The 26,642-nt window shown below is 46.5% G+C and overlaps 1 protein-coding gene across 1 annotated transcript in view; it reads left to right on the forward strand.

Annotated features, from left to right (window-relative positions):
• The first annotated feature begins 1,177 nt into the window (after nucleotides 1-1,177).
• The window catches only part of Myo3b (myosin IIIB), a 288,989-nt gene continuing 263,524 nt past the window's right edge, over nucleotides 1,178-26,642 (forward strand). Inside the window, exons 1-5 of the mRNA XM_041631591.1 lie at nucleotides 1,178-1,354; nucleotides 2,925-3,059; nucleotides 9,562-9,666; nucleotides 9,865-9,964; nucleotides 13,176-13,252. Coding sequence (XP_041487525.1) covers nucleotides 1,205-1,354; nucleotides 2,925-3,059; nucleotides 9,562-9,666; nucleotides 9,865-9,964; nucleotides 13,176-13,252 — 567 coding nt within the window. The 5' untranslated portion in view covers nucleotides 1,178-1,204. The remainder of the gene's footprint in view (nucleotides 1,355-2,924; nucleotides 3,060-9,561; nucleotides 9,667-9,864; nucleotides 9,965-13,175; nucleotides 13,253-26,642) is intronic.

Genomic DNA, 26,642 nt, shown 5'->3' on the forward strand with positions numbered 1-26,642 from the left:
AGTGAATCTCTTCTGCTCACCTGAACCTTTCTGGAAACACCCTAATAGATACACACAGAGACATGTTTCCATGGTGATTCTAAACCCTATCAAATCAACAACGAAGATCAACTGTTACAGAAATACACGTGACACATGCATACACACACACACACACACACACACACACACACACACACACGGGAGGGCACTGGCCTGGAACTCACTGTGTAGTTCAGGATTGGTGGTTCTTCTTCCTTTACCTCCTGAGTGCTGGAATATAGGAATGTGTCACTGAGCTCAGATTTAATGTTTTTGATAGGTTCCCAATTAGTCAGGGCAAAAGGAAAAAAAAATTCTTGTGCCAAGTCACAGGGCTTTGCTTTGGGAGAATTATCTAGAAAAGGGAAGTTCAAATTGAAATACCACAAGGCTGAATTTGGTGCCATGGCTCTTGCTGGTGGATCCTGGGTAGCTTTTGTGGGGTCTAGACACAAACCTAGGTTAAGACACTCCTCTCAGCCTGAGGGCACCTGATCCCAAGTGGGCTTTCTCACAGCATCGGTCCTGGATTTGGTGTTACTAACCTTGAACTCTGAAAATCTCTGTCCTTGAAGCAGGGCAGTGAGCCAGCACCTTGGTGTGATTTGCCTGCGTGGCGATTGCCCTGTGGATGGGGCACAGGCTTGGCTCCTCTTTAAAGGGCCCTGAGGCTGGTCAGTGGGTCCAGTGCCCAGACCAGCACCTGGAATTTGCGCTTTTGACCTTGCACACCTCTATCTCCTGGATTCATTTCCAGCGACTATCCGGGAACCCCGGTCAAGTTTGCTGTAAGTGGGGGCAAGCATTTAGACTGCCATCTTCCAGCTACGTTCCCTGGTATCAGCCGCCTCCTCGCCACTCAGCAGCTGCTCAGACATGGCAGCTGCTCCCTTCTACCACCTTCCCTTTCTCTCGCAGTGCGTGATTTTGCTTCGGTGATTTTAGCGCGTGTCAGAGTCCCGCTACTTTTCTACTCTATCGTCTATTACCGTTTCTTATGGATGCGTCGGATTCTTTTCCTGCCTTGAAAATACAGGGAGACAGAAAGGAAGTAACAAGGCTACTGATTAAGAAACGAATCACTTCTGTTCCAGAAGCCCGTTCCTTTTAATCCTGCGATCCACTGCTCAAGATACAATTTCTCAACAGGAAACACCTGTATGGATTATTTCGCTACAACCCCATGATGCTTGGACTGGAATCCCTCCCAGACCCCACGGACACCTGGGAGATTATAGAAACCATTGGCAAAGGCACTTATGGCAAAGTCTACAAGGTAGCCAACAAGAGAGACGGGAGTCTGGCGGCTGTGAAGATCCTGGACCCCGTGAGTGTGAGTAACGGAGGGAATTGTATCCACGTCTGGTGTGTCAGACACACTGGGTCGGCCATTTCTTCTCCTGATTTTTGGGGATAATTTTCATGAACGCTGACAGGACATCTCAAAATGAATCCTGGTTTGTCAGCGCCTCTGAAGGAAAGAACTTGGCTTGGAGTTTAAACTGCGCTGGACTTGCTGGGCGAGGCCGAGGACGTCTTTAATCCCAACACATGGCGGGATGGGGGTGTGGCAGACGGAGGGGTGGATTGGGGGTTGCAGGGTCACAGAGGCAGGCAGAGAGGCCAGCCTAGTCTACAAAGCAAGTTCGAGGTCAGCCAGGGCTACACAGAGACACCCTATCTCAAAAAACCCAAAGCAAACTAACGAAACAAAAACAAAGCTTCCCCAGACTTTGATTTCTTGCTTGTTTTATTGTTATTTTGGCTTTAATGTCTTGGACTGTTAGAAATTATTCTTTTGGGGAAAATGCTGTATTTTACTCCCTGTTCTTTCTAAGTCACAAAATGAGCCAGCCTCCCGATATTCAATCATCTGAGGTGACATTTTCTCTCAAAACACCAAGGTTACAATGCTGTGCTCTGCACAGTGAAGTTGTGTCTTGCGTGAACCCCTTCAATCTTTGAACGTCCAGACATTTTTCAATAAAAAGTTATTTACAATAATACAGTTAAGGAAAAATGTTAACATAAAGGAAAGTTATTGCTTAAAATAATCAAAAGGTTGGAAATGGTATCAGTGTAGCGACTCTTAGCTCTTTTTCATATCTGACAAGGGTGACTTTAATATAAGTGGAGTCCAATGTCTAATATGGTGGTGCACACGTGTAATTCCAGCCCTTGGGAGGGACAGGCCTTGGGGGTGGGGAATTTTGAGTTGGAGGTCAGCATAGGGAGCACAGTGAGTATTAGGTCATCCTGAGCTCCATAGTGAGATCATGTTTCAAAAAAATCCCAAACCCATGATCAATGTGCTTTTTCTGCACCTTTCCTTACATACCTGTCTAAACCAAGAATGGATTTCTGGTGATGTCTTGGTTGTGCTTTCACAAATACAGCTTGCCTGATGATCAGAACGCAGAGCTAAGCCAGTAGCTAGCCGTAGAGGCCTGGCAGTGGTGACGCACACCTTTAATCCCAGTACTCAGGAGTCAAAGGCAGACTGTCTCTGCGAGTTCAAGGCCACCTTGAGCTAAGCGAGATTGATCCCGTCTCTAAGAGAAACACAGTCTGGCAGTGGTGGCTCACACCTTTAATCCCAGTACTTGGGAGCTACACACCTTTAATCCCAGCACTAGGGAGGTGGAGACAGGAGTGATATGGCTGGGTGGAGAGAGGACTATAAGGCAGGAGATAGGAGCTCAGTGCACTCTGTCTGAGGATTCATGGAGACAGGGTCTTGCCCACTTTGGTCTGAGGGTTTGGTAGAGGTGAAAGGTCTCTCTAGGGATTGGCTCTTTTACTTCTCTGATCTGTCAGCATTTACCCCAATATCCGACTCTGGGCTTTTATTATTAAGACCTATTAGAAAGCACACTACATGTATTTTTTTTTAACCCTTTTAGGATATGGATGAGGAGATCGAGGCTGAGTACAACATTCTGCGGTTTCTCCCTAACCACCCCAATGTCGTGCAGTTTTATGGGATGTTTTACAGAGTGGATCGTTGCATTGGAGGACAGCTGTGGCTGGTCCTGGAGGTGAGAGGCTCCTGTTGCCACTGCATGGAAGTGAGCGATGGGCACTGGGGGCAGGCGGGTGCTTTGTTGGCTAGCGTGTTTGCAGGGGTGCGGTGGAGGAATAGACCCCTCCTGTGCAACCAGGTACCTGACCAGCTGTGAGACACTGTAGTCTGTATAGCAAGGTGTGTGGATGAGGTTTCTTCTTCAGCTGATTCAAACAAACAAACAAACAAACAAACAAAAAACGTAACCCTCTTTTCTTCTAACACAGAGTGGATCTAGGAATTCAGTTGGGAAATATTATTGTGTTCTACAAATTGGAAACATTTTATAGAATTCATGTTCTAACTTAGTACGGCCCCTCTTGGAACTCTGCCTATGATGCAGTTGGCCGGCACCGTTTGTATCAGAGACTAGCGGAGAGAGAGGTGAGGGAGTGAGGAAGGCCACGGGGCAAGGAGAGGTCAAACAGCAGTGAGACTGTGATCGTGGTCTCTGCTAATTCTCTAGTGCAACGGACAATGAGGAGTTTGCTTGCGGCTGCCCCTCTGCCCTCCTGCAGTGGTTGGCAGTGGTGGTGGTGAGCAATTCCTAGTGAAAGGTGCTGGGGAGACATTAGACATACTGTCCAGGGGACAGCAGACATTCCCAGGAGAATCAGCTGTGCAGAGGAGACCTACAGAGAACGTAATGTGTGCACCTCTGTCCCTCCTCCCGTTTTTTAATGGGAATGAATGACATCTGGGGCAGGAGACTGAGTCCCCTACGTTACCCTCCCCATGAGACTGAAGAGAGCAAGGACAACAGGACAGGCCGTTTCCTTCATTCTCATAGGACCCACCCTGATTTGTCTTGGGCCCAGCCCCTCTGAACTAGCTCACCCCTCCCTGCCTCTGGTCATCAGGATGATACAGGAGTCTAAGGACACACATGGACACCTTAAAGGAGCCCAAGAGCCACCTTCCCTCACCGACTAGTGTCCCTTATCCTGCTCTTCTCGGATCTGCGCAAACCTGAGATCCGAGAAGACTATGGGGCAATATGAACTGGCTGTCATGGCAACCATGGATGGAGAATTCATTATTGCATCCAAGTGTGATGATCTGCAGGAAGCTAGTCTCAGTATTTCTGCCACATCAGCTACCTCCCTCACAAGCTAGCAATACAGGGATTTTTGATTTCTGTGACCCATCTTTGAGACATTAGTTGGCGTGTTAAATCATGTACATTCTCCCATCATCTTTTGGGTTTCATTAACCACCTGCCCTTTACCCCCATCCTGAGAAGATTAGGGTTTTTAATCTTGTCACAAAGCTATGTGACCCTGATGCTTTGCTCAGGAAGGATGTTATTTCTTGAGTCTCTGTCTTCTTTTTTAGCTCTCTGTAAGAAGGTTAGTAGGATGGCATTGTTCCTAGGATGCTGGTGGAGGGGAAGGGTTGGTAGGATGGTGTTGACCCTAGGATGCTGATGGAGAAGAAGGGTTGGTAAGATGGCATTGGTCTAAATACTGAACTCTGTAATTGCTCTCAAGAGCCTAGAGTGCAATGAGGGTTTGCTTCAGTCAGATGAAGGATGGCAAACTTCTGACAGGAGAAGGGAAGAGCTAGGAAGGTCAGGGCAGAGCAGCATCTACAGGCTTGTGCTATCTGTGTTCAGCACAAGAGAATAAGAAACAGCTGGAGGGGGTGATCCTTCCCACCACACTCACTCCCAGGGAAGACTGAGCTGGGAGCTGGGAGCCTCCAGTCCATATACCTCTCAAAGAGTGAACATCTTCCTGCTGGATATGGAGTTCCCGGGTCTCAAGGGATGTGGTTTTCATTTGTGTAGTTGCAAGCTGGAGACTTGACCGAATATTCAGTGAAGTAAAGATTATCTGTCCCAACTCGAGTGCAAAACTGAGCTGGACTGCCGAGAGGCAGACGGAGAGGCCGACATGATGCTTCCAACGGGATCTCAAGTAGTTTCGTCTCTGTTTTGATGCTCTCTGTAGAACCTCACGCTCTTGAAAGACCTTGACAGTCTGCTGACCGCAAGGCTATGGAAGAAATTCTTCTTACCTCTGCTTCCTCACGGCGTCAAATCAACACATTGGTATAGGAGACACTTCACAGTTGGAGCTGAGGCTAGAACAGAGGACTGGAGACTCTGTTGCCTGGACCACTCCCTAATAACATAGAGAAGAGATGAAGGCTTATTGAGCAAAGAACACTTCATTGCTTGAAGTTATGGCTGTCCCGGTGAATGCACATACTGTGATTGAGTCAATAGTCAATGATGTTTTGAAAATGAGACACGGAATGTAAATTCTTTCTGCTATTTTTCTTCATTTGGAGCAAAATGCTCATTAAATTCTAGGTGCATCCAGCTGCCTCATTTCCCGAGTGCTGAGGGCAGAGGGAGGAACTGAGGAGTGGAGGCACTCCCTGCATTTGAATCTGACGGTCGGCTGGCAGAGAGGGCAGGAAGGATGGACTTACATGCCAACCCTCGGGGCTGGGGCAGGAGGCTTGTGTGCCTTGACAGCTCTAGGGGGATTATTTTATTTAATTCATTTGAGTATGATTTTTTGCTTTGCTTTTAAAAGGCTCAGTCCATTTCACTCTGGACAATTATCAGTGAGCAGCTGCTCTTTCTCCCTTTATATCTAACTTAGCACAGTCTTTCTCTGTAACCCACAGGCTACCCTTTTAAAGCCTTGCTAAGGAACTTATCAGCTTCGCAGGACAGCTTCCTTCTATATATCCCGCATAGTTTAATTACATTTCTGTGAATTCTGGAGAGCCAGACAGCTCTTAGCTCTGACATTTACGAAACAAAAGACACCAGCTGAATAAGATCTCTTTGCGTTTTGTTTTGTTTTTCTAAACTCACAGCTGAGTTTTGATCCCACTGACAAATAGCTCCTTTTAATTCCTTCCTAAGTTCTGAAGTGATGAAGAAAGGTCCCAAGTTTGCTCCCTGCTGAAGAAGCCCTTGCCACACTGTTGGCCATACTCAGAAAGAGACTAGCAAGAGTCTCCAGGGGAGCTTTCCAGCACTGTGGTGGCTTGAGTTAACACTGGGCATTTAAATGTCCTCTTGGTAGGATTTCAGCATTTCCCCTTCAACAGGAGAAAGCACATGAGCCCCTGAGATGGGAGCCCAGCTGGGGAATAGTCCTGATGGAGCTTCTTCATGCTTTTCATTAAGAGGAGCAGAGAGCTTCACTGGTACTTTCTTTCCTCTCCTTGTGTCTGTAGACAGTGCCTTCACTTTCCTCTTGGAGGTACCCAGAAACCCCCTTTGATTCTAGGTCATAAGCACCTCATGACTTGACTTAAGGCCCTGCCTCCCCCACAATTGTTATTTGTGTATGTGGTGCATATGTGAGCATCGGTTCATGTGTGTGTACATATGTTTGGAATTAGAAGACATTATCTTTCTCTGTAGCTCTCCATCTTATTCTTTGAGATAGGATCTGTCACTGAGCCCAGAGCTCACCAGTTCAGGAAGAGTATCTGTCCAGAAAGCTCTAGGGATCCACCTGCCTCTGATCTCCCCAGTGCTGACTGGGGTCACAGATATGCACTGTGACCTGGCTTTGTATGTGGGTGATGGGAACCTGTACCGCAGCCTTCATGTTTTCATGACCAGAACTTTATCAACTGTGCTGGCTAGTTTTATGTCAACCTGACACAACCTGGAGTCAAGAGGGAGGAGGGAGCCTCAGTTGAGAAAATACCTCTATAAGATCAAGCATAGGTAATCCTGTAGGGCATTTTCTTAAACAGTGACTGGTCGGGGAGGGCCAAACCTATTGTGGGTGGTGCCACCCCTGGGCTGGTGGTCCTGGGTTCTGTGAGGTAGCAGATTGAGGAAGCCAGTAAGCAACACTCCTCCATGGCCTCTGCCTCTAGGGTCCTGTCCTGCTTGAGTTTCTGTCCTGACTTCCTTTGAGGATGAACAGTGATGTGGAAGCATAAGCCAAATAAACATTTCCTCCCCAACTTGTTTGGGTCATGGTGTTTCATCACAGCAATCGTAACCCCGACTAAGGTACCAACTAGGCTGTCTCTTCCGCCCTTCCCCTCATGGATGCCTCCAGCCTTCCTGCTGGATGTCCCATGCTTGATGCTGTTGTCCCTTAGTTCATCTGCCAATCTGCTGCCAAAATTCTATTTCTGGAATGTAAACCTGAACACTGAGGCTGGGGACTGTGTCAGCTCATGATTGAGCAATAGGTGATAAATGGTTTAATTGCAGCCTGGGGAGCAGAAAGGTGAACATGAAATGTTCTTTGTCTTTTTGGGGTCCTGTACCACACATCTAGAAGCTATAGAATTCGGAGCCTTTTGCGTGACAGTGCTGGCTCAGTTCAGAGGTCCCAGTCCACGGCTAGAAATGCCTTTCCTTTGGGGCCTCTGGAGGGAGTGCTGATGGCAATGGAACTCTGGTAGAACAAATCACTCATCCAATGGCCAGGAAACAGTATGGAGGTTACCTCAACCATCAAAGACCTCCCACAAGGCCTTTCTTCCAAAATGCCATAGCATCTCCTAATAATGCCAGTTTTTTAATGGATATGCTTTGAAGAACATTCAGCATCTAAACTATAGGCAGACGGAACTGGAATACAACATCTGGGACATGAAAGCCAATGGGGTTGAGTAGCTATAAATATTCTCCATTTTGCTGGTCCCCTGGACCGGTTTCTCTCTACCTACTGGGTTCTGCTCACTAGCTCCTGCAGCCGCTTATGAAATAACCATTCTGAGGCTTAATATTAATTGCGTATTCCTTGGCCTATTAGCTCAGGCTTCTTATTCACTAACTCTTACATCTTAAATTAACCCATTTTTATTATTTTATATTTTACCATGAGGCTCGTGGTTCGTTACCTTTTGCTTTTTTGGGTGACTATATAGCGTCTGCCTGACTCTGCCTTCTTTCCTCCTCTATCTCTGCGTGGATTTCCCGCCTTGCTGTATTCTGTCCTGCCATAGACCAAAGCAGCTTCTTTATTAACCAATGGTAAAAAAACATGTTCATAGTATACAGAGGGGAATCCCATATCAGGGTTGAGCCATCAATTCAACTTGGTATTGGCAGACTGCTGACCTCAAGGTCACTTAATACAGTATCAAACCCAAAGGGTCATCACAATCTTCAAACGTTGCATTGCTTTAGGGGTCCCTGCAAAATAATTCCCGACAGTATTTTGTGCTAATTTTAAGGATTTCCTATCAGGGTATTAGTATAAGCAACTTAAAGGCTAAAAGCACGGGCATTTTATTCCAGGCTATTTGATTGTTACTGTGTAAGAATCTGCCAAGTGGATAGCAGGGACGGCATCCATATCAAACAGAAACACACTCTCACCGTTTATTAACTGCTGCCGTTGTTCATAACTGGAGCTGAATAGATCCTAATATGTTGAGGTCTCTTTTAGTCTAGCTGCCGATCTGCCCTTTGTCGGGCTTCATTATGTAAGAAAGCCAGTCCACTCAAGCAGGGGAGCACCCCCCCACTCACTGGTTTACTTATCTCAGGCAAAGCACCCCAGGGAGCCCAAGTCTCTAAAGTGGAGGTTTTATATAAGCTCAAGGTGGGCTGCGGCCATGGCCATTGCATGAGAGTCCTGACATCATGCTGCCCGCAACCAGGGTGTTCTTAACAGTTACAGATGCTACCAAAGGTGGTTTGTAGCAAACCCACACTGACTCTACAATTGAAAGAGTTTATCCCTGAAAACCCTGACGTTGTTGGGAGAGTATGGCTGTATCTGTTCTCTGCACTCATACTTTAGTGATATACACTGTACAATTAAGGACAAGATGCAGGTGAAATCTTATAATGTTTTTCATTACAGACAGAGAGAGAAAGGGAGGAAAGGACGGAAGGAGAGAGAGAGAGGGAGAAATAGAGAAGCTTAAAGTCTCCTAAAACCTCAAGTTGAACCAGAGAAAGCCAAGCACACCACAGGCCTGACAGACACGCACACCTTTAGAAGAGTCTCTGGGCGAGCCTCAGATGCCTGCAGTGCCAGCAAGGGAGGCGGGAGGGGTTGAAATCATTGAGATTTGTCTCTTGTCTGGTATCAAGGGCGTTCATCTTGCCTCTTCAGCTTTTTTTTCATCCTCAAAATGGATGCTTCAGATAGAAAAATACCAGACAATAGTCTCATAAAGTGAAAAGTAACCAGTAAGTTGCCATGGTTACTGATACGCTTTTCTCTTTCAGATTTCTAAGTAATAACTTGTGCTTTTATATTTGACTTGGCAATTAAAAGGTCAGCCTTTGGTATCAGCATGTTCACTCATAAACCATTACTTTGAATAAAGACTACACATATACAAAGAACCCGATTTGGTTGTCTAACAGAAATTTGCAATCTAATTATTTTAGTCTGGAGTTGTGCGGTCTGCAAATTTACCACATTGTCAGCAATCAGTAAGATTTCTCTTTCTAAACGTATTTGTCTTTCTTTTTGCTTTGGCTCTCCGGCTCCCTCTCGGTCCCCCACCTCCTCTCCCAGCTGTGTAACGGGGGCTCTGTCACTGAGCTTGTCAAGGGCCTCCTGAGACGTGGCGAGCGGCTGGATGAAGCTGTGATCTCCTACATTCTGTATGGAGCCCTCTTGGTAAGAACGTCCGTGGTGGAGAGGGGACAATTTGTGTACAACCAGGCTCAGCACTGCACATTAGCAGAGGGGATTCAGTCTGGGGATGGTATAACCTAGTGTGGACTTCGGTGAAACTGTTGAATCGGCTTGCTGACAGCTCTGATCTCTCTCTCCCTCTCTCCTGCTGTGGCGCTGGGACGCTGGGACTCCGTACAGGGCCTTCAGCATCTGCACCACCATCGAATCATCCACCGGGATGTGAAGGGGAATAACATTCTTCTGACTGCAGAAGGAGGAGTTAAGCTCGTTGACTTTGGTAATGACTGTACCATTTGTTTTCTTGATGTGTGTGGTTTTAGCCCAAGGGGACAATTTATTGCAATCTCTGAAGACTGGGGCCTCTCTGCTGCACCACAGGCTCGGGGACTTTCCAGGAAACGGGCTGGAGAGTGGGGGGGTTTCCAGATGGATCACCCTCGGAGATAGATGCTCTTTGCTAATTACTTTCGGCTTTTGAAGCAATTTTATTAGAAACAGGGAATAAAAGTATTGGGAAAGAAGAACTTTACAGAAAATGGTAATTTGGTTTGTTTGTTTTTTGTTTTCCGTGAAAGTTTCCCCCCTCAGGGCAATTGTCTGTAATTTACATTTTTCATCTCTCTTTTGCATATGAAAAGAGAAAGCGGTTTGATTTTTTTAAATGGCTTTCTCTAGCCTTGGGCATACTTATTTGCAGTGCACAGAAGGTAAATGGGTCCTCTGGGCCTGGGAGATGGGAAATTCTGCCTCCTGCCTCCACACGTGAGGCAGGTCGACCGGCAAACACTCACAGGAAATGTGGACAGTACCATCTGGGGCCAACGCTCTGTTCTGACAGTCCTAAACCAACAAGCCGTTTAGTTTTCCTCTGTTTTGGCATATGGGATGGTTTACTCTTCAAAATAAGTCCAAGGGTTAGTTACAAACCATGAGAAACCATTTAGAACACTTGGGAATGTTACCAGTGTCACAAAACAAGACGGTGGTTTTTAGCATTCGCTATTTTACTGGTAAGAGATAATTTGGTATAAGAATGTGTCTGCAAATTATTTGTGTGAAAAGAAGTTATTTAAGAATAAATGGGGGCTGGAGAAATGGCTCAGTGGTTAAGAGCATTGCCTGCTCTTCCAAAGGTCCTGAGTTCAATTTCCAGCAACCACATGGTGGCTCACAACCATCTGGAATGAGGTCTGGTGCCCTCTTCTGGCCTACAGACATACACACAGACAGAATATTGTATACATAATAAATAAATAAATATTTTTAAAAAAAGAATAAATGATGTTGGGGTTGGAGAGATGGTCAGCCATTAAGAGCATCTGTTGTGGAGGTTCACAGCTGTCTGTAACTCCGGTTCCAGAGGACATAACACTTTCTTCTGGCTGTCTCTTGCAGCATGCATGTGGTACACACACACACACACACACACACACACACACACAGAGAGAGAGAGAGAGAGAGAGAGAGAGAGTGACAAAACACTGACACACACACAAAGCGAAAATTTTGAAAATGAAGTTGTCTCAGGTGTGTTGGTCTGTGTTTTAAGAGGCAAATCAAGAAAAAGGGGGTAGAAGAAGCCGGTTGTGTGAGCCTGTGCTCCTCTCGCAATAGGAGAAAGGATAGAACTGTAACAATGTGTGTTTTCCATATGACTCTGAGGGCAAAATATGCCAGGGAGATAGCCTAGAAGGAGGAGGATAGGGCTTCAAACCAATTTATCCACTAATCAGCTTTGCAAGCTTCGAGAGAGAAAGTGTTCTTAATCTTTCCAGTAAAAAGTTCCTGAACATCCAGAAATTAAAAACAGAAGGATGTAACTGTTTGTTTACTATATTGTTATGGAGGACTTGGCAAAGTGGCCATTATGTGGGGCCATGTGACATGGGTAGAGTCCCACCTACTGGGAATGCTGAGGTGGGGGACTCATTTGAGTCTGGGAGTTTGAGACCAGCCTGGACAACACAGCAGGGTCCTTGTCTCACAGCGTGGGAGCTGAGAGATGGCAGCCCTTCCAGGCTTTTTAATAAAAAGAATATGAGTGGCGAATCCTGGAACCTGGGGTCCTCTGCACATCATCCAGGACCCATAGTCTCTAGGGTGGGTCCATCCATTAAAAGCATACGGTGTTTAGACTTGAGTTCTTTTTTTTTAATATTTATTTATTTATTTATTATATATGCAGCATTTTTTCCATGTATGCCTGCAGGCCAGAAGAGGGCACCAGACCCCATTACAGATGGTTGTGAGCCACCATATTGTTGCTGGGAATTGAACGCAGGACTCCTGGAAGAGCAGGCAATGCTCTTAACCTCTGAGCCATCTCTCCATCCCCTAGACTTGAGTTCTTGTCTTCAACTGCAATATTCTCATACTTGGTATTAGAAGAATCTATCTGTAGGTGTGATTGTTGCCATTATCCTAGTTTGAAGATAGAAAAGTGAGGTTCAAAGATGAGGTGGTCACAACACCAGGAAAAGGCGTAACTGAACTGGAAGGTGACTCTCTGGACTCTTAATCCAGTCTACATTTCCTTCCAGTTGATTTGATGGTACAGAGAAGAGAGGGTCATAAAAGGACATTGGAATAATATTAAAATTCATGTCTTCAACACTGAGCTTTAGATAATAATGCTGTAGATTTCTTTTTCCATTTGAGAAGCATTGCTTTCTTGCCAAGTTCCTAGTCTTGTTGGCTAGATAAGGCCTGAAATCTTTTCGTGTCTAACTGATGCTCTATTACAGATAACGCTTGCCAATCTTCCTCCACCATAAAATCAAGCACTTATTAAAGAAATCATCTGAAATAATTGGGAAGCATAAATTGGAAGATATTTTGGGTTGGTCATATTTGTTGGTATTTTTCCTTATACTCCAAACCTGCAGTTATACAGACAGGAATGTTCCTAAGGAAACACAGGTTCTGCTGAGTTCGATTGGATGATTAAAATGTCATTCATGGGTTGGCAAAGTACTGTTCATGGGACAAATATGCCCCAACTTCTATTTTTATGCAGCTCATGACCTAGGAACTGTGTATAGGCACATATACAGCTATTGTAGTTTGAGACCAGACCTTGGTATATAGCTCAGGTTGGCCTCAGACTCACTACGTAGTCCAGGCTTGACTTCAACTCTTGCTCCTTCCACTTCAGCAGAATCCCAAGTCCTGAGATTGTCGGCATGGGCCACCAGGCTTCGTTTTATTTTTATATTTTTATTGACTGGTAAAAACTCAGAATAATACATTGTCATGTGAAAACTGTACTCGATTCAAATTTCAGCATCCATAAATGAAGTTTTAATTAGGTATAGCCAAACTTATTTATTGATGTGCTTTTTTTGTGGCTGCTTTAGTACTCTGGCAGAAGTTAATTGTGACAGGGGCACACCTAAAATAGTTATGATTTGGACTTTTATAGAAAACATTATCAGCCTCTATCTAGCACCTTACGCAGCCTGCTGAACTCTGTTACCCTTTCCCTGTAGGTGTCTCTGCTCAGCTTACAAGCACACGCCTACGAAGAAACACATCAGTTGGGACCCCGTTCTGGATGGCCCCTGAGGTAAGCAGGAGCTATCTAGTTCTTCGTACTTGTCGGGTGCCTTGCTGTTGTGCCTTTGTATAGGCAAGACATATCCTCTCTACAATTTTCGGAAGAAAATCCTTTATCCTTACAGAACTCTGAAATCCTCATGGGTGAGGGATGCTGATAAGACAGTCGCAGAGAATCAGAATTACATCACAGTCAGCCCATAGGGTGCCTTCGTGCCATTAAGAAAAGTTAACCCCCTGGGAGAGGCAGCTTCAAGGGTGTTGGCTTGGCAAATCCATCTAGCTTTGTCTACATTAGAAACCGTTCCCTTTTCTAGATAAATGCAGCCCATGCCCCATGGCTGGATGGTGAGCCTCATTTTATCTCCAAGCAGCCTAGAGAGCTGCATGCAGTGTTCCCCGGATGTTTCTATCGCGTACGTAACAACATCTCTTACGTATGTTGTTAGCTTTCTGCCATAGAACAAGATTTGGTCCTAATTTAGTTCTGGCCTCAATACAGAGATGAGGTATGCAGAGGTGGGGGGGGGGGCTTTCTGCTGGGTAAGGCGTGTGTGAGTCACCTGTGAGGTTTGCTCACTGGGTCAGCATTTTATCCCTCAGTGCTCCGACCTTCACCTGAAAGACATTCTCTGGGAGAAAGCAAATGGATTCTTTAAATCAGAGGGTGTAGGTGGTCACCCCTCCCCGAGGCGGCTTTCAGTCTCCAATCTGTCCACGTGGTCAATCTTCTGTGTGATAGCCCAGGTGATCTCCTAAGACAGCAAGATCGTTCCAATCTCTGCTCAATTTTCTTCAGTGTTTCCTCCTACCTATGACTTTCCAGTTTTATATTTGAGTAACCAACAGATTCACTTTTCACAAAAGGAAAAAGCCGGCAGATTACAGAATTTACTTATTGTAAATGTTTCTTAAATAGGTTGAAATGCATGAAGCTGGATCTAAATGTTTGGTCACACATTATAGATCTGTAAAAAAATACTTAAAAATCACAAAGTCAGCACCCTTCAAGATCAGCAGTTTCAATGAGACGGTCGCTCCTGTTTTGGGTGTTATTTGCGTTCTGCGGTTTGACTGTGCCTCAGCACACAAGTGGGGTTCTTTGAGTCTGGTGCTCCTACCACCGTGTACCACGTGCTGGCCTCGCCTCCCCGCAGCCCCCAGCTTAGCTGTGTTTCCGTCCATGTGATCGCTCTATGCAAACAGTGCCTCCGCTGACTTCCGGCTGTTGCTTTGTGTAAGCTGGGCACGGTTTCACAGGAAGGGAACGTGGGCACTAGGTTATATGGCAAGTAGTTGCCCAGATGATCTGGGGTGTTTGCATTTGTGGTAATACAAATCCATGAAGTAAAAATGAAGAGATCCATTTTCATAAGGACCTTGTGAACCCCACAGGGGAGGATGTGGTCACAGTTCCTTTGGATGCTGAACAGAGCCCTCCTACCATGTTCTTTTGGATCTGCCGAGGTTCATTTTCAATTCCTCTCCCTAACTCACGTCTTAATTCTCCAACAGCAGTGGTACTTTTACTTATATCTAGGTAGGAGCTTATCGCTGACGCTTTCAACCCTAGCCCGCCACTGTCACCTCTGCACAGTGATGGGCTGGACTCCCAGGGCTTGAAGCTTTGGGGGGGACTTGGATGCTGACTAAACTCTCCACTCCCTGCTGGCCCAGAGCAGGGGCTCAAAGAATATTTGCTGGATAAATGAACATGTTGGCGGTGAAGCCCCAGGAATAAGATAAAGAGGGCACAGTTCAAGATAGAGGAATTGGCAAATTGATCTGTCCTGAAAGGGGAGCCTAGCCAGTCACTTGGATGGCATAATGTAGAAGGCGTTCTTGTTCTGATCCCAGCAGACTGGTTCTCCTGGCCACAGGGAAAAGTGCAAAGAGGCCTTCCCCGGACTTTGAGCAGTTACTTGGCATTTGTGGCTTCCCAGCTTCGGTTGGGTTGAGGAAAGTGTGTGGAATCATTCTGTAAGGCACAGTGAGGAGGCCCACGGTGAACTTCTGTTTCCCAGGTTGCCTGGCCCTGACTCCCTTCTCAGCAGGGAAATCCTGGGTCTCCCCCGTCTACCGCAGTGGGTTCACGGAAAGGTAGGAAGTTTGAGAAGTGGGACCTTGACACCATCACTCGGGAGCAGGTTTCTGCCGGCTCCACGTGGGTCCCAGCCTGCAGTTTTTAGCCTGTATCCCCCTCACACTTTAATTTTTGAAATGGAGTATGACTTTTCCCAGCCAAGCTTCACTGTGCTCCGTGGCCCTTCGTGTCCACCCATGGGAACAGCCTCCTGCTTGTCAGATCAGTGCAGCGAGCATTTACGCTTTCCACTGTGAGCAGTGCTTTGGGTCAGCTGCAGGGTCTGAAAAGTCTAATCAGTAACAGTTCAAATTAGCATTGTCTTCATGTGAAGCCTGAATACCATCTCGATTGTAATATGCTTTTCCGTCAGTGCCTGTGAGTAAGTGGATTTGGATTAAATGCTGCACAGTGCCTGTCCTAACAAGGTCAGCGGATTAAGACTTGGAGATGGCCTATACTTTATTTTCAAAATGCAATGGAAAGAGCCCTGATCTTATTTTATTTCTGAGAAATTAAGCCCATTATTTCCTTCCATTTCTACGACACCAACTTGAGTAACTGTGATATTTAATTCAAATAGGCTGTCCTACCAACCAGGTAGCTAACGGAATGTGGCCAGACCACAATCAAACGCTGACGAGCCGTCCAAGACTCACAATTCACTCTGGCTGCTAGAAGCTAGTCCCTTCTGCTCACTATGGTGGGGAGGGTGGGTAGGCACTACTGCCGCAGCAGAATGTTGGTAAAGGGCAATCAACCCAGCCATGCGAGGGAGGGAGGATCCCACAAGGTGCTCACACTTTGCAACAATACTTCTGGGGAAATAAATTGCTGGGCACAGTAAAAGGGACCGTCTGTCCATCAAGATCAGTAAATACCTAAGTAGCATGCTGTGCCCACAGTAAAGAAAAAAAGAGCTCGGCGTGAAAAATATGCTTTATATAACCCTGAGAAAGATAATTTAGGCAACAGAAAACTGTTTTAATGTGATGGAAACAGAGGTTGGTGAGTCTAGGGTTTGTGACTTGGCAGCACAATAACATCACTGAAGTCCAGGATCCTATTTCTTTTTCCCCCGGACAGTGGGGTGTGAGTCCAGGACTTTGTTTATTCTAAGCAAGTGCTCTACCACCGAGTTACACTCCCAGCCCTGAAACCCCAGTTCTCGAAACCTCCTTGGCTAGGCTTGCTGCAACCTATATGCCTTCGTTATCCAGGGCCTGCCTTGGTAAGGGGTGAGTGGGCACAGTGTCTGCGATGATAGGGAGGCAGGAGTGGTCCCAGCATGAGAACGCACTGAGTGTGGTAAGATCCCATAGAAGCTTGCCTTGACGCAAATGCGCCAAGCGTGGGGCCAGCTGTGCACATCTGTAATAAATTCACAGGTTTGCTGTAACCCAGTGGCATGGGGTGGATAACAGCACACACTGTTGCCCACTGGTGCCACAGAGAAGAATCTGCTCTTAGTCTGGAAGGTAGAAATGGAGACTGAGATGTAGAAGCACTCGCTCTCCCTAAAGGCCCCCATCCCTTTGTGTCTTTTGTGTCTTCCTGGCTGCTGGAGATTTGCTGGCAGTCCTTAGTGTCTTTTTTGGCTTGCAGTAGCATGGCATTAGCCTGTCTCTGCCTTCACGTGACTGTCTTCTCATGTGGACCCTGGTCTCATGGGGGAAGGACCCACCTTATTCCTGCATGACTGCATCTTAACTAGTTGCACCCACAGTAGCCCCGCTTTCAGTTAACAAGTTCACGTTCGTGATTCATGGGGGTTAGAACTTCAACATTCTTCCTTTGGAGGACACGGTCCATTCCACAACAATTCCCCAAATGCTCAGGTGCCTTCCTTTGCAGCATAGTGTTCAGTTTATGAGGCTGTTGGGTGACTGCTTGGATGCCCCAAAGGCTGAATGTCATAGGTGCTAATTTAAAGTGACTGTATACACACACATGTACATAGACACACATGCACACATACATGCACATATACATGCACATACACACACATCAGACAGACACACAGAGACATGCACATAGACATACACAGACACATGCACACACACCACATGGCTGCCTCTCTGGTGTCTGGCCCGTGATTTTAGCCTGTAACTAAGGCTCCTTTGTGTGTGTGTGTGTGTGTCTGTGTGTGCTTGCACACTTGGGTATTGAACACAGACAATTAATTATTGTTTCTTTTCTCCTCTACTGCCTCCTGATGGTTGATTTCTCTTAATCAATACTCTGAATGATAGCTCCTTATGTTTTCTTGGTGCTTGCTTGTTATTTTGTAAATACTCAGGCTCATCTGTGAGAATGCCCGTTAGTGTGACTGCCCCAGTGTCATGATGAGGAGCCCAGGGCTCTGCCTGTCCAAGGGCCCATGAATACAGGGTGAGTGGTGAGCGGGGTTGACTGGAATCTATCTTTTGCGAGTCACTGCATTAAGAGATTTCCAGTATAATCCATGCTAGCTATCTACAGTAGTATTATACACCCCATATTTATATCCATCACACACTCAGTAATATCCTGTGGGTAGCAAAAAGGGGTAGAACCTACTCTCTGTTAGCAAGGGGTGAAGGGAGTTGACAGTCTTCCAGACTTACCATCTCACATTGGGAAGAACTGAATGGAAGTAACAGGAGGCAGTGGAAAGAGACAGTAGACAGTTGTGTCCAGTGCTAAAAATAATGCCTCAGATAAAGGCTAAAATCAGAAGACCAGGTGTGTGTGTGTGTGTTGTTATGAATGGCAGCAGTCTAGGAAAGGGGATCCACATTGTCATCTGTCTTTTCATTGAGGTTATCTGTAGACCGTGTAAAGCGACACCTTAGACTTAGCTGGTGTGTGCAGGTATGACCTGCTAGCTATTAAAATATTAACATATTTCCATTCTGAGTGGTAAGCGCCTGCCACCAGGAGGGCTTGCGTTTTCCTCAGTCATAGAGACACTGTGTCTTTGCTCAAAAGCTGGTCTCTTTACCAGCTACAGGGGCAAAGCATGGGCAGGAGGGAGCCTTAGGCCAACACAAACAGCTCTTCCTTCTATAGGGCTTGACACGTGCCAGTGCCAGCCAAGTGTCCTGCTGAGTGTCTGAGTTTGGGGATGTGGAACTCGCTAAGCACAAACACAGCAGGAAGTAAGCCTTCCCTCACTGAGGCTGACTCACCCCCAGGGCTCTGATAGGGGCTTTTCATAACGTACTTTTAGTTCCTTCTCAAGGGTGGATATTATTTTTTCCATTTTATCACTGAGAAAAGCGAGGCTGGGAGAGGTGGAGGCGGCTCCATGTCCCAATCTGCTTCCCTAGAAAGTGCTGAAGCAGTTTGGATTTCCAGGCAGCACGAGCCCCATATTATAGATGCCTAAGGCATGGACAGAATTCTCATCCATGCCTGGTTTCAAGGGTGTTCATAGGAGATGTCGGGGGTGGGAGAGGCATGGCTGGTGAGTGAAACAGTTCATCCATCAAGACACAGAAGTGTGGCAGAAGGATGCTCTGAAACCGGAGTTTGGAACACACCCTTTCTAAAGAAGCCATTCACAAAGTACAGCCTGGCTTTATGGCGCGATTCTGCCCATTGAGAGGCATCCTTGTGTAGCCAGGACCCTGTCTGCACACTCGGCATCCTTCCAAAGCAACTAGGGGCCTGTTTTTGTATTGGAAAACAGACTCAGGGATAAAATAAACATTTGCTTCTTTTCTGAACCCCCCCCCCCCCCCATTTACACTTCTGTCTGCCTGTTATTGCAAACAAGAGCTAATCAGCAGAGAGGAGAAACAGATGTGCTGTGACGATGCTCTTTGCCCTGCCCAGGGTCCTTGACAGGGACAGTTGCCATAGCAACCATCTTACACCCATGCAGAAATAGCGCAAGCATTTTGCAACCACTCTTGACTTCATTAATTATGCCATTCCCAGCTAAATGATACGGCAATGCTATTTCCTTTGGCCCTGCCAGAAATAGAAATGACAAATGAGATATTTTGTGTTGAAGGGTTGAAAAAGCCATAAAACATTACAGTTCTGGGAGAATTTTGCCATCCTTGTCATTTACATTCACTAAGCTCTTGCTAGTGGATTTGGCTCCCAAACAAGAGCCGGCATTTGCTTGCTATGTATGAGGCACTGAATGCTGTATATGTATTGACTGATCTGGGATGCTGGGGACAAACCACGGAAGGCAGGGCTGTTTCCACCCTAGTGTTTCTCACTGGTGAGGTGAATAAGTCACAGGAAGTAACCATCCTTTGTCCTTGGATGGTTATTAGAATTTGAACTGAGATGTTTAGTTTCAAAGTCCTCATCGCCACCACACACATCTGTATGGGTGTGTATGTGGTGTGCTCATGTGTGCACATGTGTATGTGTGTACATGTGGCGGTCAGAGATTGAAATCTTCCTGTCTTCCCCAGTTGTTCACCTTAATTTTTGAGACAAAGTCTCTCCCTGAGCGCAGGGCGTATTAATCTGGGTATACCGGCTGGCTCATGAGACCAAAAGCTCTGCCTGTCTCTGCTCTCCTGGTTTTCAGGTCACAGACACATGCCTCCTCGCTGACTCTCTTATGCGCTGTGAGGCTCTGGATTCAGTTCTCTGGCTTTCCCAGCGAGCACTCTACTCACTGAGCCACACCAGTCCCCAAAGTCCTCACTATTAACACTACAGAACTTGCTTAATGATGAGTACTGGTGCACCCAATAAGATATGTGTCTTGGTTAATATTTTTATCAAGAAGTGTTCTTCTTGGTGTCAACCTACAGTGAGAAATAAAGAGCCCAACTTTCTAAATAAATAAAGAATTTATCCAGAAAGTCAAGGCACTATAACACAATTTGTGAATGTGACGATCATCCCAAGGGGTTTCAGTTGGGGGGGTGGGGACTTAAAACATATGATGATGATGATGGTGATGATGTGTATGGGTGCATATGTCTTGGCACATGTGTGGCAATCAGAGGACAGAGGACAACTTTGTGGGGTCAGTTCTCTCCTTCTACCTTTTTGTGGGTTTCAAGGATTGAACAAAGAAATACATATGGCTGAGGCACAGCCCAGAGGGCTTGCCTAGCACACACAGGCTGAGTTCCATTCCTCCGCATCACACATACTCGTTACAGAGCTTATCCCAGGAGGTGACATCAGTTCTTTAGCAGAGGCAATGAGTGTGTGGCCAGTGTCCTTGGTTGCTCGATTTGTATGGCAAGTGGCAGTTTGGCAAACTGGTATCTGTTAGGACAACAAACTGCCTGAGTGTCTCTTTTCTTCATGGCACGTGGCTCCATCTTACCAGGCTCGGGTGTAAGAGACTTTGTTTCGGTACTGATAACCTTTACTCTGGTGTGTCAAAGAAAACGCAGTAATTTAACACATCACTAAATACCAGTGATTAAGCTCAAGGGAAGAATCTGGAAAATAAAGTGCTTTAGGAGAATATTTTTTTTCTGATCTGAGCTCTGCCATTCACGGTTTAAAAACAATGATTGCTCAGTTTTGTTTTGTTTTTTTTTAATAAGTTTTAGTTTGAATTAAAAAATTAAGAGTATTTGTATTTTAGGGTCAGAACTGGGAGTTTTTTCACATTACCACTGATGTGGGAAATGTTGAAGACTAGTGTGAGTGTGCATGTGTGTGAGCATGTGTGTGTGAGCATGTTGTGCATGTACACATATGCATGTGTGTGCCAGTGTGCATGCGTGTGTGAGCACATGTGCATATATGTATGCACATGTGTGAGCTGAGAGTGTATGTCAGTGTGCATGTGTGCATGTGTGTGTGTCAGTGTGCATGTGTGAGTGAGCATGTGTGCATGTGTGCATGTGTGTGTCAGTGTGCATGTGCTCATGAGCATATGTGCATGTGTGTGTCAGTGTGCATGTGTGAGTGATCATGTGTGCATGTGTGCATGTGTGCATGTGTGCATGTGTGTGTCAGTGTGCATGTGCTCATGAGCATATGTGCATGTGTGTATCAGTGTGCATGTGTGAGTGAGCATGTGTGCATGTGTGTGTCAGTGTGCATGTGCTCATGAGCATGTGTGCATGTGTGTGTCAGTGTGCATGTGCTCATGAGCATGTGTGTGTACTATCTTGTGCATGTGTGGAGGGAGAGCAATCTTATTGCTTCCCACCTTAACTTTTGCAAGTCTCTCCCTGAGCCTGGGTGGCTGGTTCAGCTGTTCCTTAGGCCTTGAGCCCCAGGGATCTATCTGCCTGTCTCCAGCCCCGAGCACGGGGATTACAGGCACATCCCACTATGCCCAGTTTTTCCATGAGTGCTGGAAGCAGAACCTCAAGTCCTCCTACTTGAGCAGCAAACACTCCAATCACTAATCCATATCAGCTGAGAACTTGCTGAATATTTTTGATCAGGAAAGTGGGAGAAGATTAAAAAGTAAAATGAGGAGGGAAAAGAAACTGCCTGAAAAGACAAAATAAAATAGCATAGTAGAAGTGAGGGGAGGGGAATGCAGGGGGGGGGTGCCGGGGTGCAGCATCTGCCGCAGGGGTGCCTTCAAACTGATGTCACCGTGAGAGGGGACAGGAAGAAGATACTGTGAGGAGCTGACTCTTGCTAGGCACTGGATGTGCTGTCACTTGATCTCAGTGTAAATTTCTGCTCTTTATAAGCTAAACAGCAATGAGTCACATGCAGCGCAGTCCTTTGATCCCATCACTGGGAGGCAGAGACAGGTGGATTCCTGAGTTTGAGATCAGCCAGAGTGAGTTCCAGGACAGCCAGAAAGAACCCTAATTTGAAAAACCAAAATAAATAAGTAAAATCAACAGCAACAACAAAACTCTTGTGGTCATATATGAGAAGAGACTGACACGGGCAGTCCCTGCCTCCCCTGCCTTTTCCATTTCACAGAGAACCCTTGTAGGTTATAGTGGGGAAAGTTCCTCCCTGCTTTTACGTTCCTTGCATAGTGAGGCTGGAGTCTCACCAAAGTCTTGGTAAGGCAAAGTGATGTTGGTGGCCTATTTTGGTCTGTGTCACTTAGACCTCCTTTGAAATCTTGGGAGAGAGAGAGAGAGAGAGGGAGAGAGAGAGAGAGAGAGAGAGAGAGAGAGAGAGAGAGAGGGCCTTGAGGACTTGCCAGTACAATCACCATGAGAAATGAAGGCTTTTAGAGTGTTTGAGACCCTTAGAGACTTCCGGTTCTTCCCCAGTGGGTTCATCTCTGAGATCCCATTGCTTTTAGCTGTTCCTGGCTTCCCAGGCATTTATTCCCTCCCTTCTTATTTGGGAAACAGCAGAAATCTCTCTGCCCTTCCTTACCCTCTCAGAAGTGGCTCTGCCTCCTAAGGCCTAACACATGCTTGAAGAGCTTGTGTGGGTGAAGGGCTGCATCAAGGTTGATGACTGGGTCCAGACATAACTCCCCCTGGCTTCCAGGGAAAGCATCCCCCTCAGCTGGAGCTGGGTGGAGAGGTTGAGTCATGTGTTGGTGTGGAGGTGTGGGGCAGCCCCGTGGGCGGTGGTGAGATGTCACCACTCTTCTTGGTGGGCCTAAGTATAGGACCCCATCTGCCATCCTCGGGTCCAGATGTGCCGAGCACACATGCACAAGGGAGGATGCCTCTGATCTCTCCACCCTGCTAAGTAGAAAGTGTCAGAGCAACAGCCTCCAGTTAGCATTTGGAAGCAGCCAGGCTATCCTCCCCAGCCTCTGTGGGGAGATGGGAAGGACCAAGGTGTCTGTTCCCTTTCACTCCTGGATTCTCAGGAGCCCAGGCACGTGCTGAGGGAAATCAGAGTCATACAACGCTCCCGAACCCAGGGTCTCAATGCCCAGGAGTATCCTCATCCGGGGAGCCCATGCCCCACGGATGGACGGGAAAACATACCGAAGTTAAACTCTGTCCTTGCTTCCTTGCTGGGTAGTAGCTGAGCTACCTGAAGAAAGCCTCAGGAGGAGACAGGTGGAGTTAGGAGCAACTCGGGCAGACCCTTGCCGCCAGATGATGCAAAAGCAGGCAGGGGCGGGAGAACCGCTCGACACCATGCTCTCTTCTGCCCCTGGGGATGTCCATACTTTGTTTTCAGTTTAAGAAAGCCAAGGAGAGTCACTCTGTTAGGAATGGTGACATTTCCAAGGGTGTCATGAGGCCAACGGTGCCAAGAGCCTGGGTGAGGACCCAAAGCAGAGGCTGCTGCGCTGGACAGGGGCACACCCCAGCAGGAGCATCTGTTCCTCTGACTTGCTTTTCTTCTTAATTTCCAAATGCATCCTGGGAGGAGAAAGGCATGCTCTCCCTCAGCATCTTCCTGCTGAGGACACAGTCTTCACTTCCACCGGCACACTGTGTGATGCTGGGCAGGTTGCTTACCTGCGCTGAGCCTGTTTCTTCTCCCAGAGTAATGGTACCGAACTGGAGAATTCTCTGCAGTTTGCTCTCTGTGGGAGGGGCCGTAACAGGCAGAGGGAAGAGAGAGCTTCTTTCTCGCTTCAACTCTTAGAAAATACACTGTCATTGGTGGTGGCCCAGCATGCTCCCTAATATAAGAATGCCTGGACTGTACCTGACTTGGGTGATACTGGGAGCCATGGAATTTCGCATCCACATTGACTTTGAACCAATGGTGTGACTTCAGTTAAGTCAGCTAACTGCCTACAGGAGACCCCGGTTTCCGTTTCGGATGAGTCCCAAGATCCTTCTGTGTCTATCTGCATGCAGGAAGCTGCTGGATCAGGGAATGTCCTGGGCCTCCAGGCTGATTGGGTGCCTAAGGTCTTAAGGACACAGGTACAATTTAGCGTGCTTTGTCTTTCACAAAGGAGCATGCAGGTGCCAACCCTGATTCTGGGAAGGGGATTTATCAGATAAGAAGTGAATGGTGGCATGCTCCCCAGGGCCTCAGAGAGTGGAGGTGCAAATGTCAGTTGTATGCTAGCTTCAAACCTAGAATGAGCCCCCCCTCTACCCACCCCCCACTAGCTGTGGTGGGAAGTTGACATTATATAAGTCTGTGGTGTGTATTTTAAATTTGAACCTGAGTTGATTTCTCTAAAGGCTTTGAATGAATATTACAAGTTTTGGTTGGGGGGGGGAGGGGAAAGACTTGTTGAATAACACATTTAAATTCAAGACTGTTCCGAAGTGCAAAGACCAGTCCGAGTTATTTCTAGCCATTTCTCGATGCGTAAAGTATAAATTCACTTTCACTCTTGAGCTCTGTGAAAGAACAGCAAGGACATCTACTCTTGCTCATCTGGTCATCCATCCAAACCAAAAGCACTCCTAAAATCTCTAGCACATCCTCCCTCTGAGCTATATTTTATTCTAGGGAGGAGGGGACTCTATTTTAATTTGCTCACGACCTCAGCAAGCAATCGGGTAAGACATTCGTGTCGTAAACTGGTAAGCAATGTTTACCCCTGGAATATACACCGTCTGCAATTTCTGATTGCATAGATGGTGTTCTACTTTAACAGTCTTTCTGATCGATTACCTTTACCAGGATTGTGTAAGCAAAATGAAGGCTCCTATTCACCTTCCTGCCTCTCAGCCCATCTTATTTGCCAGTCTGTTGCCCGCACTTTGGGGCTCAAGGTCAGTCGGGAAGCAATAGCTTTAGGTAGGTCTATTTGCCTTGCCTCTTATTTAGCTGAATTTAGCTCTTGAGATAACAGCATTTTGCCTGTGCTCTTGAATGAAAATTTAGTCTCGACCTCTGTTATAATTTTGGACTGCTTGATTGATTCTAGCAAGGTGAGAAATCAGACTACAGAAAGCAAACCTAATGAAATCTCTAATGACATTCAGAAATATTTGTGGAGAAGACCTATTGCATTTTAACATTTGCAGGCTTTTAGGAGAGTAGACCACTGGGTAATGCCACCTGATTGAAGGCGATATTGAAGAGAGCTTAGCCCAGCAGCTCTTGATATTATTGATAAAGGTTTAAGCTAAATATCTTACTGGAGAAATCTAGGTTCCTGGACTCTGGAGCTCCCACGTGGACTGTTTCTTGCCTTTGGACATTCAGGGTGGCCAGGTGTTCTCTGCAGATAGAAGGACCTTGTGATTAAAAGAGCTGTTCCCTTGGGCTCTGAGAAGAAGTTTCCAAGTCTTTCTAGAAGAGCCTCTCGCCCACCTCTTGGGAACCCCATCAGTGAGCCCCACCATCTGTCTGGGCTAAAATGAAGCTGCAGCAAGGGGCATTGCACAGGGTGGCCCCGAGGAAGTGAGAGCACTCTTCCAGCCCTGCACCCACGGTAGAAATGATGCAGATGGGAGTTTGTGCATCCTTCTTTGATTAATCTCCTGGGAATCTGGTTTTATAATCAAGACATCACCTCCAGTTCTTCCTTGATGAGGAATCCTGAAGGTAGCTATTCCAGAAGAAGGAAACACAGACAAATGCTCTAATCTTTGTGCATGCAGGACAAAGGTCAAGTGAAGAACTTGTTGTTTTTATTATAAAAATAATTCACGATTCCTGTAGTCATCTTACAAAATGCAAGAAATGTCAAAGGAGTAAATAAATAAGTTACCCAACAGCAACGGCCCACTTACCTGCTGAGAAGCTTTCAGTGCCAAAGAAAAGGTAGGATAATCAGTATTTTCCTCGACAGTACTTCAGGGGAGGTGCTTGAGAAATGGGCCGCCCCATTTGTGTGAAAAGAAAGGCAGAGAGAGAGATTTAATATGTTGTCGAGTTTACTCATTGAGGGGTGTTAAAACCAAGATGAAGCCAGGTGGTGGTGGCACACGCCTTTAATCCCTGCACTCAGGAGGCAGAGGCAGGCAGTTCTCTGTGAGTTCGAAGCCAGGTGGATCCACAGAGTGAGTTCTAGGACTGGCTCCATAGCTCCTAAGAAACCCTGTCTCAAAAAACCAAACCAAATCAAACCAAACCAAACAAAAAACCCCAAACAAGCAGACAAACAAAAGCAAAGCAAAGCAAACAAACAAGAACCAACAAGATGAAGATGCTGGTCCGTGTTTTCCTCTCTTAGCCAGAGTCCAGAGCCTCCGTGACCCGAGAGTGCCCCTCCACCCCAAAGCTGGCAACAGAGGAAGTCATCAGCTGCCTTTAATAGACTCAGATCATCCTGAGAAGGACAAGGAGACAGTGAGGCCCAGTGACTGTGGCATCAAGTCAAGGAAGCCCTGCCCCCAAGCCTCAGAAGGTCCTAAAGGCCGAGGGAGGACACTCATCCACCACAGGGTGGGAAGGGGTGATCAGGAGGCCCCCAGAAGTCTGCAACCTGACCCTGATTTCCGTGAAGTAGGCTAAAAAGAGCTGTCTCCATAGTCTGGACTGCTCGCCTGTGCTCTGTGACCTACGCCATTGTAAAGACCTC

The sequence above is a fragment of the Microtus oregoni genome, unplaced genomic scaffold (genome assembly GCF_018167655.1).
Source record: "Microtus oregoni isolate MIOR12 unplaced genomic scaffold, Mior012 000037F_ref0000500, whole genome shotgun sequence".
NCBI classification, from domain to species: Eukaryota; Metazoa; Chordata; class Mammalia; order Rodentia; family Cricetidae; genus Microtus; species Microtus oregoni.